This window comes from Eptesicus fuscus, chromosome 3 (assembly GCF_027574615.1).
Source record: "Eptesicus fuscus isolate TK198812 chromosome 3, DD_ASM_mEF_20220401, whole genome shotgun sequence".
NCBI lineage: Eukaryota > Metazoa > Chordata > Mammalia > Chiroptera > Vespertilionidae > Eptesicus > Eptesicus fuscus.
In genome coordinates, this window is record NC_072475.1 from 106,378,869 (window position 1) to 106,394,674 (window position 15,806).

Here is a 15,806-nt window from a genome sequence, read left to right on the forward strand (position 1 = left end):
GCAGCTACAAGCATATTGAATCGGGGGTTGAATTTTATACCTAAACTTCGTTGTTTTTTAAATCCTCCCTTGTCTGGATGGAGATGTGTTAGTGAGGTTAGCCCTTTTATTTAAAAACTAGGATTTCGTGCTGCTTTTTTTTCTCCTTCCACTCATGAGCAGAAGTAGAAAAATACTGTCATTCAAAAAAAGGCGATACTTTTAGAATTCTAAATATAGAACTGTTATATTATAAAATATAATTAAGTGAAATGAAAATTCTCACCATTCTCCACTTATATTAAAAACTAATTTAACCCTGGCCAGTGTGGCTCGATTGGTTGGAGCATTGTACCGTGTACTGAAAGGTTGTGGTTTGATTCTCGGTCAGGGCACACACTCAGATTGCCTGCTCCATCCCCAATGGGGTGGGTACGAGAGGCAACTGATTGATGTTTCTCTCTTACATCAACGTCTCTCTCTCTCTCTCTCTCTCTCTCTCTCTCTCTCCCTCCCTCCTTCCCCCCCTCCTCCCCTCCCTTCCTTTCATCTCTCTCTAAGATCAATAAAAACATGTCCTTGGGTGAGGATTTAAAAACAAACAAACAAAAAACCCCCACTAATTTTATGTTATACAAAAAGGTTTACAAACCTCTCCTTATTTAAAAAAAGAAATTGTTTTCTTAGTCTTGCTGGCACATAATGATGCACTTCACACATTAATCCTTCTGGGTAGAAGTTGACCAGGAAGAAGTGTCAGACAGAGTAGATCAGGCCACACAATAGTGTGATCTTTAAGATTTTTTGTTTTGTTTTATGGGATTGGAATATAGAACATGAGATGATGATAATAACAGTTAACATTGATTAGGTGAGCTTATGTTCTAAGAGCCTTACATATGTAACCTCACTTTATCATCACAGTAGCTCTGTTGGGTAGATGCTGTTGTTATCCCCACTCTGCAAATCAGGAACCTAGGGGTTAAATAATTGGCTGGGAGATGTCAGGACCAGAGTTCAAATCAAAGCATCTAGCCCTGAAATCCCTGCTCCTGACCACTCTGCCCTCCTGTTCACTCTATATGTTTGGAGCAAGGAGGAGTGTGGTGGGATTATCACATGAGGATGAAGTTTGTGCCTGGCTAGTAAGCAGTGTATACTATAGGCTGTTATTGCTCTCATATTTGTGGTTAAACGTGAGAATTGAATGTTCTTAGTTTATTTTTTATTACTAATTACAATTTAAAATATCTCCATTTGAATTCCAGTAATGTTTTTTACTTATGCATTGAGCAAATGTTTATCATGTACCTACTATATGCCTAGCTGTTATAGGCAGTGGGGACATAGGGGTGAGCATGACAAAACCTTTCCCTCTTGAGCTAATGGGAAAGACAGCCAACAAATATATAAGTTGCTATGAAGAAAATTTCATGCAATCTTTGAGGAGATGGCATTTGTAGGAAATAAATATTAGTGAGGGAGTGAACTTTGGGAATATCTGAGGAGCATATTACAAGCAGAGGGAACAGTTGGTGCAGATGCTGGAAGTGGGAGAGGCAGCAGGGAAGGGATGTGTAAGGGAACTTGTTGGAGATGAAGGAGGAAAGTGGACAGGGCTGTCCTGCAGGGCTTTGTCATGTTCACTCCTATGTCTCTACTGCCTGCAACAGCTGGGCATATAATAGGTACTCAATAAATATTTGCTCAATGAATAAGTGAAGAACATGTAGGTGGGTTTCCAGTAGGGGCCAGCATGATCTTCAGGTTGGCTGAAGTGTGGAATAATCTTGGAGAAAGTATTGCCCCTTATAATAACTTTGCAACTCAGACTAGCCTAATTTATATTTCAAAGTTATGGCCTGGACATGTAGCTCAGTTGGTAGGAGTGTCGTGCCATGCACCAAAAGGTTTCGGGTTTGCTTCCTGGTCAGGGCACAAACCTAGGTTGCAGGTTCAATCCCGGTTGGGGGGTGTTTGGGGAGGCAACAGATCTATGTTTCTCTCTCTCTCTCTCTCTCTCTCTCTCTCTCTCTCTCTCTCTCTCTCAAATCAATAAAAGCATATCTTCAGGTGAGGAATATAAAAATAAAATTATTCAAATGCACTTAACACCCTTTCTGTATTCTCTCATTTGTTAATCATTTGAAGGTGGAAATGATACTGTAAGTCCCCTACATGCAGAACATAGCCTTGTGCTTATAATGACCTGAGAGTCAAGTCTTTCAAGTAGAGAAACAGTGCTGCTGAAGAAAGGAGCTTTGGTTATCTCTAATTTAAAATAGAGGAAATAGATGTGAAATAGCACAGTGAACCTCTTTCCCCATTATAGTATAGGTTCTTTCAGCTTTGATTATTATACACTAGAGGCCCAGTGCACAAATCATGCATGGGTGGGGTCCCTATGCCTGGCCGGAGATCAGGGCCAATTGGGGATGCCTTGCCCAGTCCCAATTGGGGCTGGGGGAAGGGATGGGGTGGCGGGGGGGTGGGGGGGGTACGGGAGGTTGGCCTGCCACAGGAGGTTGGTTGTGGGAGCACACTGACCACCAGGGGGCAGCTCCAGTGTTGAGCATCTGCCCCCTGGTGGTCAGTATGCATCATAGTGACTGGTCGTTTTGGCCATTCGGTTGTAACGGTCGCTTAGGCTTTTGTATATATATGGATAGATAGTCCTTTTGAATTTTACTTACATACTAGAGGCCCAGTGCACGAAATTTGTGCACTGGTAGGTCCCTAGGGGCTGCCGGCTGCTGGCTGGGGCCTCCCTCCCTTCCCCCGTGTTCCCCCCACCCCTGCCGGCCTGCCCCCTGGTCGAACTTCTGGAAGAACTCAGGTTGAGGGGACAATTTGCATACTACGCTTTTATTATATAGGATTTAGCCACACACAGGCATTAAAAAAAAGTTCTATATTATAGTTATGTGAAGTATGCCAGGAGTAATTTAAATGAAGAGAAAAGCTTATACCTGGTATTTTTTCTTATAATGTAAACATTTTCATATTATAGCATTAGAGATGATAAATAATCATTATGCTTTATGTATCTAATATGGATTTTTTTATTCCATGAAACTCCCAAAATGATTCTTTTTAAAAAAATATATTTTATTGATTTTTTACAGAGAGGAAGGGAGAGGGATAGATAGTCAGAAACATCTATGAGAGAGAAACATCGATCAGCTGCCTCCTACACACCTCCTATTGGGGATGTGCCCGCAACCAAGGTACATGCCCTTGACCGGAATCGATCCTGGGACCTTTCAGTCCACAGGCCGACGCTCTATCCACTGAGCCAAACCGGTTAGGGCCCAAAATGATTCTTATGTTTGTATTCAGACTACCTAAAATTACAAACTCAAACAGTATTCTTAAAACATGATTGATAGCCCTAGCTGGTTTGGCTCAATAGATAGAGCATTGGCATGTGGACTGAAGGGTCCTGGGTTCAATTCTGGTCAAGAGCACATGCCCGGATTGCGGACTTGATCCCAAGTAGGGGGCATGCAGGAGGTAACCGATCAATGATTCTCTCTCATCGTTGATGTTTCTATGTTTCTCTCCCTCTCCCTCCTCTCTGAAATCAATAAAAATACATTAAAAAATAATAAAAGGGCATCAGTTCGGGGGTAAAACCCACATTTATTAGTGTATGAGTGTGTGTGAGGGGTTGGTGGGTTCTAGGCTCCCACACCAGGTTCAGTCACTGTTGGTCACCCCTGTGAGGCCTTCGGGTAAGCTTTGGTTGGGAAATAAGGTTTCCAATGCACACTGCCTGCCATGTAAGGACCAGCAGACTTTTCTATATTTATCTAGAGGTATTTCCAAGATTTGGATTATGGATTAAAATCAACTTTAAAAAATCTCCTTTCTTTTTGTTTGCTTGCTTTTTATGGATTAACTGAATAAAATTTGTGTTAGTGAAGTATTCTGATTATTTGCAAGGTAAATGAGCAAAAGTGAACAGGAGCCCTTCCTAGCCAGGGCATTAACTTCAGTGTATGTCAGCAATGCAATTTCCTATTAGTCATCCTCACCGTATGTGAGAAACATGTCACCGTAACTCCTAGTAACAGTGCAGTGAACTCCAGTAACCGAAAATTTTTATAGCCGATGACTTCACTAGACTTGTCTAGACAGCAGTTACTCTCTGAAATCATAGCATATTAGGGCTGGAACAGATCTAACAAAGATATTGTAACTTACATAAGGGGGACGGGGGGGAAAGGAGGGCTTATGGGACAGTGAGACCAATGTCGTTAGCCTGGAAAGTGGGCAACTAATAGGCATAAATATGGAAAGGGCCTAGACTTGGTTTTGGATGAAGTATAAACATGCAAAACTATTCTCTGGAATTTGAAAGAAATTTGATGTCTGATTATGTTTGTCAAAATGGGAGAGACTCCCTGGAGGTTATACCTAGAGAAAATAATTGCTGTCAAATCCATAACCTTCGGGTTGACTCTCTTGGCAAAGTAATATTAGCTTTAAAAAAATAATGCTAGCCTTCTGATTTTGCTAATAAAATGCAGATGCTCTCAAACATTCATTCAGCAGAGGGATTTGGACTAGGTCTGCATGTTTCCCGAACCTTCAGCCGTTTTATCCTTGACAAAATAATTAGTCTAATAGAACAACTGATGGACAAACACGTTTTTAACTGTTTGTTTTGCTCTCCTGGCTACTGACATAAAAGTGCCAGCTATGATTTAATGTAGAGCTTGAACTCGGTAATCCCATAGTTTTACTGGCCAGTGCCTGGCAAAGACCAGAATGTACCTGCTAGTGCAGAGGAGTCCAATGGCTTTGATTGATTGAGATTTGGTCTGAATCCCTAAGATAAAAATAGCCTTGTCTCTGAGCAAGTGCCTTGAGAGGCCTTTCTAAGATTTGGGCATTTAAACAATTGTATGGATGGGACATTGCTACGTAAGTGTCCTGAGGTGAAATATTAACTGAGCTTCTCATTAACTTTGTGAATGTGAGGAAGTATCTTTCACCTGTAAGACTTTCTTCAGAGAAAGAACACTTGATTTCCTGATGATTTTGACTTATTAGCAATTAACGTAAAGTGCTTTGTATTTGGTGAAATGTTTTCATGTGAAGTATACTTTGCTCTGATCCTGAGACTAAGGGAATAACTCTTGTCTCTCCCTCTGACTGGCCTATTTCTGCAGGAAGCTGCCCTCTGTAGACAGCTCCCCATGGAAGCCGAAACTCTGGCCACGGTTCAGGCTGCTGTTAACGCCCCCACCATGACTCCAGACATGAGATCCATCACTAATAATAGCTCAGATCCTTTCCTCAATGGGTAAGTTAATATTCGGGGACCACTTATTTTTGCTTTCTTTATTTTGTGATTTAGAGTATGGTGGGTGTTTGTGTGGGAAACGGTGGGGAGCTTGGAGGTTAGAGTGAGGATAGAGGCAGCAAGTAGTGGCAGAAAAAATAAAAGCAGAGGAAGTTAACTACTTTTCTTTTTTAATCTCAAATTTAAAAATTGGTGATATGACATGGACTGAAACCCTAGTCAATAGTTTTAAAATGGGGACGAACTTATTTCAATGGGATGGTGTTGCACAGTAATTATTTGGAAAAATCTTGTGGTTTAATGTAGCTAGTAGGGGGGCGGGGGAAGCCTGCCATGTGGCAAATGAAGAACATGGGGAATCCCATGTGGCCGACCAGACACGTAGCATATTAGGCTTTATTATATAGGATATGTAGAGTAGTATTCAAATTACTGTTTTAAGAAATGATGTTTATGGTGAAATGTGAGTAAGGTCTGCAGTTCAGTTAATAGTGTTATATGATGTCAGTTTCCTGGTTTTGATCCTTGTCCTGTGGTTACGTAAGTGTCCTTGGGGAAGCAGGGGGAGAGTGCACGAGGATCTGTTCCTTTTGCATCTTCTATGTGATTCTAAAATTACTTCACAATAAAATTAATTTAAGAAAAGAGATGATGTTTTAAAATAGGAAACATAAGAGCAGTTGGAAAAGATAATTTAGTCAAGAATATCTTCATGAGCAGAAGTAGTTAACCTTAGTTTCTTAAACTCAAATAAAGGGTAGGGTTCTATTTCCTGTGCCTTTTCTGTCCTTTCAGAGGATTCTGGCAAACAAATACAATTATGAATGTTATAAAAAATAGAAAGAGGTGAAAACAAACAGTAGCTAAAATAATGAAGGAAAGTTTTTAAAGTGAGTGTTGATTTTAAAGTATTTCAAATGTTCAGAAAAGTATAAAGAATAATGTAAGATTCACCATGTACCCAAACCCAGATTTCTCATATTTTTATAGATTTATTTTTTTAAATAAGCATTACAGTTAATATTTAAACTCATTCTTACCACTGCACATTCATCACACATGCTTTTATGCTTCTGGTTGCCTGATAATGTGTGCATCCCTAAGCAGCATTCAACACTGTTTTCTTTTTTCTTTTTAATTTACATAAATGCTATTATACTTGACTAGAGGCCCGGTGCACGAAATCCGTGCACTCGGAGAGGGTCCCTCAGCCTATCCTGCGCCCTTTTGCAGTCCAGGAGCCCTTGGGGGATGTCCAACTGACGGCTTAGGCCCACTCCCCGCTGTCAGTCAGGCATCCTTAGTGCTGCCATGAAGGCGGGAGGGGCTCCTGCCACTGCTGCTGTGCTCACCAGCTGTGAGCCCAGCTTCTGGCTGAGCAGAGCCACCAGGGGGCAGCTCCTGCATTGAGCGTCTGCTCCCCTGGTGGTCAGTGCACGTCATAGCGACCAGTCGATTTGCATATTAGCCTTTCATTATATAGCCTTGTATTATATCATGTACTGGGGGAGGGAGGGGGGTCTCTCCGCCCAGATTGCGAGAGGGCGTAGGCCAGGCCAAGGGACCCCATCGGTGCAGGATTGGGGCTGGGGAGGGATGCAGGAGGGCTCTAGGGAGTGTCCAGCCCATCTCCCTCAGTCCTGATCGGCTGGACCCCAGCAGCAAGCTAACCTATTGGTTGGAACGTCTGCCCCCTGGTGGTCAGTGCACATCATAGCAACTGGTCGACTGTCTACCCCCTAGTGGTCAGTGCAGGTCATAGCGAGCAGTTGAGCAGCCTTAGCATATCATTAGCATATTATATTTTGATTGGTTGAATGGCCGACCAGACACATAGCATATTAGGCTTTTATTATATAGGATATGTAGAGTAGTGTTCAAATTACTGTTTTAAGATGAAAAGGAAATCAATTTACTATGAACAGCCAATTTTATTTGCTTACAATTTATTAATTTCATGGACATTGGGGTGTATGTTTCAAAACAATTAAAAGGAGCTACAAATTATGCCTCTCTTCATTACTTGGAAAGTTGGACCAAATGACAGAACTACACTAGGTTAGGTTTTTATGACTGTACTTTAATTTGGAGATTTCTTTAGTGGGCTCACCTTGACGTTCCTCCACTTTTGCTCTCCAGAGGGCCATATCATTCGAGGGAACAGAGCACCGACAGCGGCCTGGGGCTAGGGTGCTACAGTGTCCCCACCACCCCGGAGGACTTCCTCAGCAACGTGGATGAGATGGACACAGGTAGGAGCAAAGCCTGCAAGTACTTGCAATGAGTTTGCATTTTTAAATCCAACCAGAAACACTTAATCTCAACAAAGCACTTTTAAAAAAATATTTTTAATATGTTTTTTTAATTGATATCAGAGAGAGGAAAGGAGAGGGAGAGAGGGATAGAAATATCAATGATGAGAGAGAATCACTGATCGGCTGCCTCCTGCATGCCCCCCACTGGGGATCGAGTCTGCAACCTGGGAAGGTGCCCTGACCGGAAATCAAACCGTGACCTCCTGGTTCATGTGTTGATGCTCAACCACTGAGCCATGCCAGCTGGGCCCCAAGTACTATTAATAAACTCTAACTCCTCCCCCATAGTTTATACAAATATAGTTTTGTATATGGCACAAGATTTTCAATTCCTCTTTTTCTCTTTTTTTTTTTGCCTGTCCTTGCTCCACATAGCCCTTTCCTAACCATCATATCAGGACACCACTGTCTGCTTGTCATTCTTACACAGTGAAATAGTGATGTGTTTGGTCCTTAGTTATAACCAATAAGCCACTTTCTCTCTTGAGAAGATACTGGTTTATAGTTCCACCAGCACTGCATTTGGAGGGCAGTTGGCTGTGGGCATTTGGTCAGGTAAGCAACTTAGAGGATTCTAAATTGTCAGCTCCAAATCCCAACAATTAAAACGAAGAGTCGGGTGACTTCACCCTGATCCCCAGCCTGCAGGCCAGTCCTCTGCTGACTTCCCGGTTACCTCTCCTTTACTCGTCTATTCAAGGAGTAAGGCCTTCAATTGCAAAAACTGAATTTGGACTTATTAGCCAAATCTAGACTTAATTATCAAAGTCCTAAACTCCCAGAGATATTCTAGAACCAAAAATAAAAGATAGTAGAGGTGTCCACTATTTGGAGTTTTTATGCAAGTTTCTCCTTTATTCTGATGGGTGATAGAAAATTAATTGTTCTGTGGTGAAAATAATTGGTTTTCCCACGCTGTTGTCCACAGTGCTTGTGTTTGTCACACTCTGCTCCTCGAAGTCTGCTCTTCCCATCTGACTCTGACTTATCGGTCAGCCAAGATACAGACTTGCCAGGAGTGTGGGCGCGGGGGGACTGCCCAGGTCTCCCACAGGTGTCATGTGAATGTTTAGAGGGTTGTGCAGCTGTATTGTGAGGAGGAATAGTTTGACCTGTTTGTTTTGTTATATTTTAATTTATTACTTTAGCTTTCTCCCTCCTAGCCTGTCTCCTTCTCTCTCTCTCTCTTCATCTCTCTCTCCTTTTCTGTGTGAGATTTATTTGCCCTCTTTGGAGTGGCTCCTTCCTATCTATATGCTCATTAGACCAGACGTCTTCCGGGCGTCATTCTGGATGTCCTTCTTGAAAAAGCCAGGGCCAGAGGGAAGCCAGACTGGGTCCCGGGTGCCTGTGGCCGGCCAGAGGGAAGCCAGCCCGGGCCCTGGGGGCCTGCAGGCAGCACGAGGAAGCAGCCTGGGTGCCAGGTGCCTGCTGGTGGCCAGAGGAGGGAAGCCCAGGTCCCCGGTGCTGGAGGAAAGAGTGCCGGCAGCCGGGGGAAGGAAGGACTACTCTTGCACAAATTTTCATGCATCAGGCCTCTAGTGTTTAATAATTGTTTGCTTCATCTTTTAAACACTGGGAAGCCAGTAAAGATAAAGCAAAGTTAAATAAGAAAAGACTAAGGAGAGCCAAATCTAAGCTTGACATTAAAAAAAAAAAAGATGAATTCTACTCTATAGCTTTTTAAAATAGAATGAATTCTATTCTATGGCTTTTTAAAATTGAGAATGTGGAATTAAGTGGTGTCCTGAAAAGAGCAGTCTTTGCAGACAGGCAACTGAAGTTGAGTTCTTGCTTCCCACTTCCTGCCAGTGACTTTGGGTGAGTGCCATCACCTCCCCGCGCCTCAGATTCCTCGCCTGTAAAGTGGGACCCCTGTGCTCACTTCTGAGGAATCACAGAGCTTGGTCTCTTTCTAAGAAGGCTGAGGTAAGGTTCCAAAGGAGCTTGATAAATGGTAGGGCTCCAGGGTACCCTGGTTAGGTGACTATCAGCCCACTGACTTGCGAGTCACTTCTCTGAAGGCTTTATAGGAAATGGGGGTAAGCCCTCTCAGGGGAGGAATATAATTACCCATAACAAGATAAGGGGAGGCTGAGGGTGTGTGGAGCTCAAGTGTAGCTAGAAAGGTCAGTTAGATCCACTGACCACAGGCGGAACGGGAGTGAGCCAGCTGAGTAGTCTCCTTGTGAAAGGCACACAAAACCACAACTGAGCATATAGAGCAAAGCCTGGGAAGTAACTTATCCTTCCAGAATATTTTGAAATAACCACACCCTTTTAAGAACTGCCTGCTTTTTGTCTCTCCTACTTTTTAAGTGGGATAAAACTACAAAAACCAAAAAGATTACAATGAGATTGCAAATTTGCTGCAAAGAGAGATAATTTAAAATTGTTAACCTCAACAAAGAACCTTAACTAGTTTCCTCATGCCTTTTATGTCTGAGGAGAAAGGATAAGAGGAATTATTTAAAACAGAGAGCTTTTAGTTGGCTAAAACAATGTATTCTCGAGTTATTAGAAAGTTAAAATGGGAAATCAATAGGGATAAATGATTCTAACTGGCGATGAAGAAAAAAAGAGATTAGCACCTTAGATCGTTCTTCAAGGCAGGTAACCTTTTTGGACCACACTTCCAATCTGTTATACTCTAGTGGCAGAAAAACTTATTTTGGATTTTCTTTTCTATTTGGATGTTTTTCAATATGTGGTTGAACTTGATTTAATTTTTCATTGTATTTTGCAATGAAAATCCTATAAAATAGTGCCAAGAAGCATTGATATTTTATGAGTTATAGAAAAGACATGAAGCTTTGCTATCACCCAAATAAAGCTGAATTATGTTTCCCTCATTACTAGGAAGAATATAATTTTTCTTCCCGGGAAACATTTAATTCATATGCTTAAAATGAATTTTCTGCAGTTTTAGTCAGAATAGTGAATTTCTGTGCAATGACTATTGCACTTTATGACACAAAAGCTAATGTAATAAGTTTCTTAAAAAACATGCTGTGGTGGGAGCTGGCCTTAGTTATCAATGTTCCTCAATTTTGAGGTATATTGTATTCCTTCAGAAAATTGTTTGGGGCTGTTTACATTAACTAGTTGTTCTAATATTCTGTAGTCAACGGTGATTGAATTCTAAGGTTTTTTTTTCTTTAAGCACAATCGACAAACATTTATTGTATTTTTGTATGTATATGAGTTTGTGTGAATGGTACCCAGAGCCGTGGGTGCTTTACTCCATTTTGTGAAGATGGTGCTATAATACCAACTTCATATGGGTAAACAGGGCCAGACATCTCATATACAACACGTTATGTATGTATAAGGCCACGCAATTAAAAAGGTCAGTCTATGGACACAAGGTCAGTACATTTTCTCTTACACTATCCTATATAATAAAAGGCGAATATGCAAATCGACTGAATGGTGGAACAACTGGTCACTATGATGCACACTAACCACTAGGAGGCAGGCGCTCAATGCAGGAGCTGCTTCCGGTTGGTCAGTGTGCTCCCACAGGGGGAGTGCAGCGATGGTGGCAGGAGCCTCTCCCACCTCCCCTGCAGTCGGACATCCCCCTGAGGGCTCCCAGATTGGGAAAGGGCACAGGCCAGCCTGAGGGACACGCCCCCCCCCCCCCCCCCCCCCCGCCCCGCCAAGTGCACGAATTTCATGCACTGGGCCTCTAGTTATTCATAAAGAACATGGATTCCTCATGCCACGCCCCAGACACTTCATTTTATTCTAGAACAGCATTTCTCAACATAATCTGTTTCCGTGTAGGCATAGCACAGGTGGAGATGAGAGTTATATCTCTGTAAACTCTAGCTCTATCAGGATATAAGTTCTGCCAAAATTGGATTAGGCGATTACATGCGCTTAGGTAACAGTGGCTGAAACAAAATAAAGCAGACTTCTTTACTGCAACACATCTCAGAACCTTCCTGAGCTCACAGGCATTGTGACTCTCCTCCATTGTGAGAAAGGCAGATGGTGTGGGGGGTGGAGTGGAGGGAGGGGCATAGTCTGCAGAACCCACTTTATAAAATGCTTTGACATTGATCCCTAGTGCCATCAATGAAGACAGCCTTTTAATAACACCATTAAAAGAAACTCCTCACTGTTATCTTTGAATATAGAGGGAGGATATGGGTACATATAAGCTTGCAATTAAATCCTGAGATTATAGCCCTGTGATAAGGCATTTCTTACAGGCAGGGCCTCTCCACTCTTTCACAAAACAGCTCTTCATGCTGCTGTCTTGGGAAGACACAGGTCATAGGTCAGACCCCCAGGGCCTTCACCTGTGCCTCCCTGTCTCCCAGGACTTGTTCCTCTGGACCACGTCGACCCAGGACAGTTGCAGATTCCCCTGGCACCTCTGCATGTCCTAGGAACGAGCATCACCAGCTCAGAGTCAGTGTGGTAGCTGAAATTTTGCCCAGAGATGAAATATTTTATACCCATAGCAACGTAATCTGTTTCCGTGTAGGCATAGCACAGGTGAAGACGAGAGTTATGTTAACATTTGAATTGACCCTCTTTCAAGAACCTGAAAAAGGAGTGAAAATGGTTTCTTCTCATTCTGTTGCAGGGGAAAATGCAGGGCAGACATCCATGAACATCAATCCTCAGCAGACCCGATTCCCCGATTTTCTGGACTGTCTCCCAGGAACCAATGTGGACCTCGGGACTCTGGAATCTGAAGATCTGATCCCCCTCTTCAATGATGTAGAGTCTGCTCTGAACAAAAGCGAGCCCTTTCTGACCTGGCTGTAGTCAGAACGTGGTAACCTGTGTGCAGCCATGACCTGACATTTCCTGGGCCTCTTGGGAAAAGCGATGGAGCAGAGCAAGTCTGCAGGTGAACCGCTTTCTGCCCCCATGGCTCATGCTCCCTCCTTTCCATATGGCCAGTTTAATCATTGCCTGGATTTGATTGACAGTAAACTAAGTTAAACATAAATAAATATTCTATTTTTGTTTTCTGCAAGCCTGCATCCCTGTGGTGGGTTATGCAGAATTGCGTTCCTGTTCTTCTCTCTGTAGCCCCATGACTAAGCTTTATGGGTGTTAGTTGAAATTTTTGCATCAATTGATTATAAACCATAAAAAGATGACCACAGGCAGTGATTTCTGACAGGTGGCTCTGTCCAGGAAATGTACCCAAAATCAGACCTGATTTACGGTTTTAAAACGATTGATGACAATAGTACCAAATGCTTTAAATATTTACCTGAACTTTAAAAATCATCATATGGATAGTAACATTTTGCTGTATGGAATGCCATGTAGTGCTGAATCCATGCTGGTTCTGATGATTCTTATTACTCTGTATTTACGAAGGCACACATGGTCCTCTTGTAGTTTATGCTCCATCATTTTGGGCATCGCATGTGCATAGCTAGTCCTTCCAGCCGATAGTCCCTACACTGCGGATCTTATGAATGATACCAGTTTGCTACTAATTATGAGCATTTGTTCAACAAAACATTTAAAATTACAAGTTATGTTTTTTAAAAATTGCTGCTTAGAAATTGATGTTTATTTTATGAAGCACTATATTTTGTAGCTGATGACAAAGGGCAGGCAAATATTTTTGATGAATCAGTGGCAACTGTATTTTTGTCTTTTGAGATTGTTCTGAAAACATCAGGATACATAGCTTTCAGTCCAATGGCACACACAGCAAGCTGTTGCTTTTTAAATTCTGAAGCCTTGTCAGTTTTGCTTTTAAGATTTCAAGTTTTAAAATAGTCTTATCTATGAAACTGTTTGAAGGATGAAGCAGATCTCTGACTGACATTTAAAAATATGCCCTCTAGATGGTGTGTGGTGGAGGCATATGTTTCTGAATTCAGTAAAAGTGATTCCTAAGTATATTATCCTAATCCTTTTGCTACAGTTGGTATAAAAAGGCATGAAATATGTACTCAATACCTCTTATGTAACCAAAAAATGTTTTTTTTTATTAGCTTTTAAGGACTGAGAGAGTGCATCAGGTTCACCTGGCATGCACTCTGTCTGCCAATGAAGTCCTCAACTGTTTAGTGTTTTCAACTGACGTTATTTATAATACGTATATGAATTTAATATCTTTTTAAAAAGACAATAATTGAGGTCTCTGGGAGGAACCTTTCAATTCCCAAGGGGACTTATTCATTTGGGATCGTAACTGAGATCCTTTCAATCTATCAGAATGTAGATGGGCAGAGTACCTTTCATCTTGTTGGAAAGAAGGCACGTGAAAAGGTCAGAGGTGAAGTAGTAAAGTTATGGGATATAGTGGAAAGGATACCAGTTGTGAAATGAAAAGACAAATTAGAGTACCCCAAAAGCAAGACAGGCAGAAGGTATGAGCAGTGCACTCCCAAAACAAAACAACAGTTTTCAACTACAACCTTTATGCCAAAAGACTGTTGTAGAAGAAAAGAAGGCTTTAGTGCACTTTATGTGGCGGGGGAACGGCAGGGATGGAGGCCTGTCCGTGCTGATGCTGAGCAGCAGGTGGACAGGGCATGAGCCTGCTGTGCTTCCTACACAACACAGTGATTTCTTTTTCCTGAAGGACCCGAGGTTTAAGTTCCTTTTATTTCTTCTCCCTCCAAGTGCTCCAAGAGAGATGGGGGTGATGTTTATGTTGCTACTAAATTGTAGGAAGCACTATTCCTTTTTCTCTTGTGTTAGCAATAATTGCAAAAAGAGTTGTACATTCTAAGAAAAAAACAAACAAGGGACCTAACAAAACTGAGCAGTGTTACTGTATTTTTAAAAAATATTTTTATAGATTCATTTTCAGGTTATTAAATGTAAAAGAAACAGATACCCCTCTTTTTTTCCTACAGTAGTTAAAACATCAATGATTTTTATTATCAATTTTTAGAAATAATTTCCTAATAAGCTTGTGGCATTAGAAAACACTAGAATTTTTTAAGTGAAATTAGTTAAAACATTTGTTAATGAACATAACAAATATTTTTTTCAGAATTAAACATGGACTCTGACTATGTGCTTACTAGTAGATAAAACCAGATATATTTTTTTTGTGTTTGTTATTAAGGCCATAAAATATGGCCTTTTTTAAAGAACACTACAGCTAGAAATCTATGTAAGAACAGCTTTTTAAAGGCTACTTCCTATTATTGTGAGTGTTAAAAATCCTGCAGGATCATGATAAGGTGCTATTTATACTGTTTTTCTTATTAGAAAACAACCGCCAGAATATCTAGTCTTTTTAGTTCTACATCAATCAACTTCAACATTTCATTCAGTAGTTTTGCCATAGAAAAGGCATATTAAAATTGAAATAGGAAAATAATTTCATATATCTTTCTTTCTAGGTACCCCCCGTCCCCATTAAACACATTTTCTTGAAGTAAATACATTGTTAAAACCTATTTGCAACTCTATTCAATCTAAGTAATTCTTAGTGTTTCACTTTAGTATTTAGGATGTGAAATGCCATCTCTTTCACTGATTACACAGTGTACCAGAGCACGTAAAACGGGGAAAAAAGACAGTATGCCGAGGGGCTATTCCCAGTGTGGCAGGGAAGCTCTCAGTAGAAGAAGGAGATCTGAGTGATAGGAGTGTTGCTAATTACGAGTTATTGTCTCATGATATAATTAGGAAGTAACTTCTGAAAGTACAACTTCTGTGAAAAAAAAAAGAAATTGTAGATTAGTTTAATTGGGAAAATGGACCAGTGACAGAGACCATTTCCCTAACACACTACATCATTTCTGTGCTAGTACTTTAACTTTTTACAAAATTTACTTCTACGTTTTATAATGTGTTTATTTTTAATTTAGAATGCTATGTGTACAGAGAGTATGCAGCCAAATCAGGCAGATCAAACCATTTTACCTGGACTTTGGTACTGGTTTTTACTTCTCTGATTCTGTAAAAGAAAAATAAATACAATTGAGTTTCCACATGGAGCCTTTGTCTTTTTATTATTTGTGTGTGTTCCTTTAATGAGGGCTTTGGGTGGTAATGTACTAAAGAGAGGCTTATGCAACCCTTTTGGCAGAGAATGAAAGAAAGAAAATTTTGTAGGCAAATATTTTTTTGGCTCAAATGCTTGTTTTTCAATATTCTAAATATCCTTTATTTGAAGTGACCCTCTGGGATTTTTAAAGACTGCATATGTATGTGTGTATACTTTAAAACTTCTACTGTGCCCTAACCGGTTT

General features: G+C 41.0%; 1 protein-coding gene across 1 annotated transcript in view; it reads left to right on the forward strand.

Moving 5' to 3' along the window:
- WWTR1 (WW domain containing transcription regulator 1) overlaps nucleotides 1-15,551 on the forward strand; it is a 153,078-nt gene extending 137,527 nt beyond the window's left edge. Inside the window, exons 5-7 of the mRNA XM_008160850.3 lie at nucleotides 5,157-5,290; nucleotides 7,430-7,542; nucleotides 12,206-15,551. Coding sequence (XP_008159072.2) covers nucleotides 5,157-5,290; nucleotides 7,430-7,542; nucleotides 12,206-12,390 — 432 coding nt within the window. The 3' untranslated portion in view covers nucleotides 12,391-15,551. The remainder of the gene's footprint in view (nucleotides 1-5,156; nucleotides 5,291-7,429; nucleotides 7,543-12,205) is intronic.
- Nucleotides 15,552-15,806: the final 255 nt, after the last annotated feature.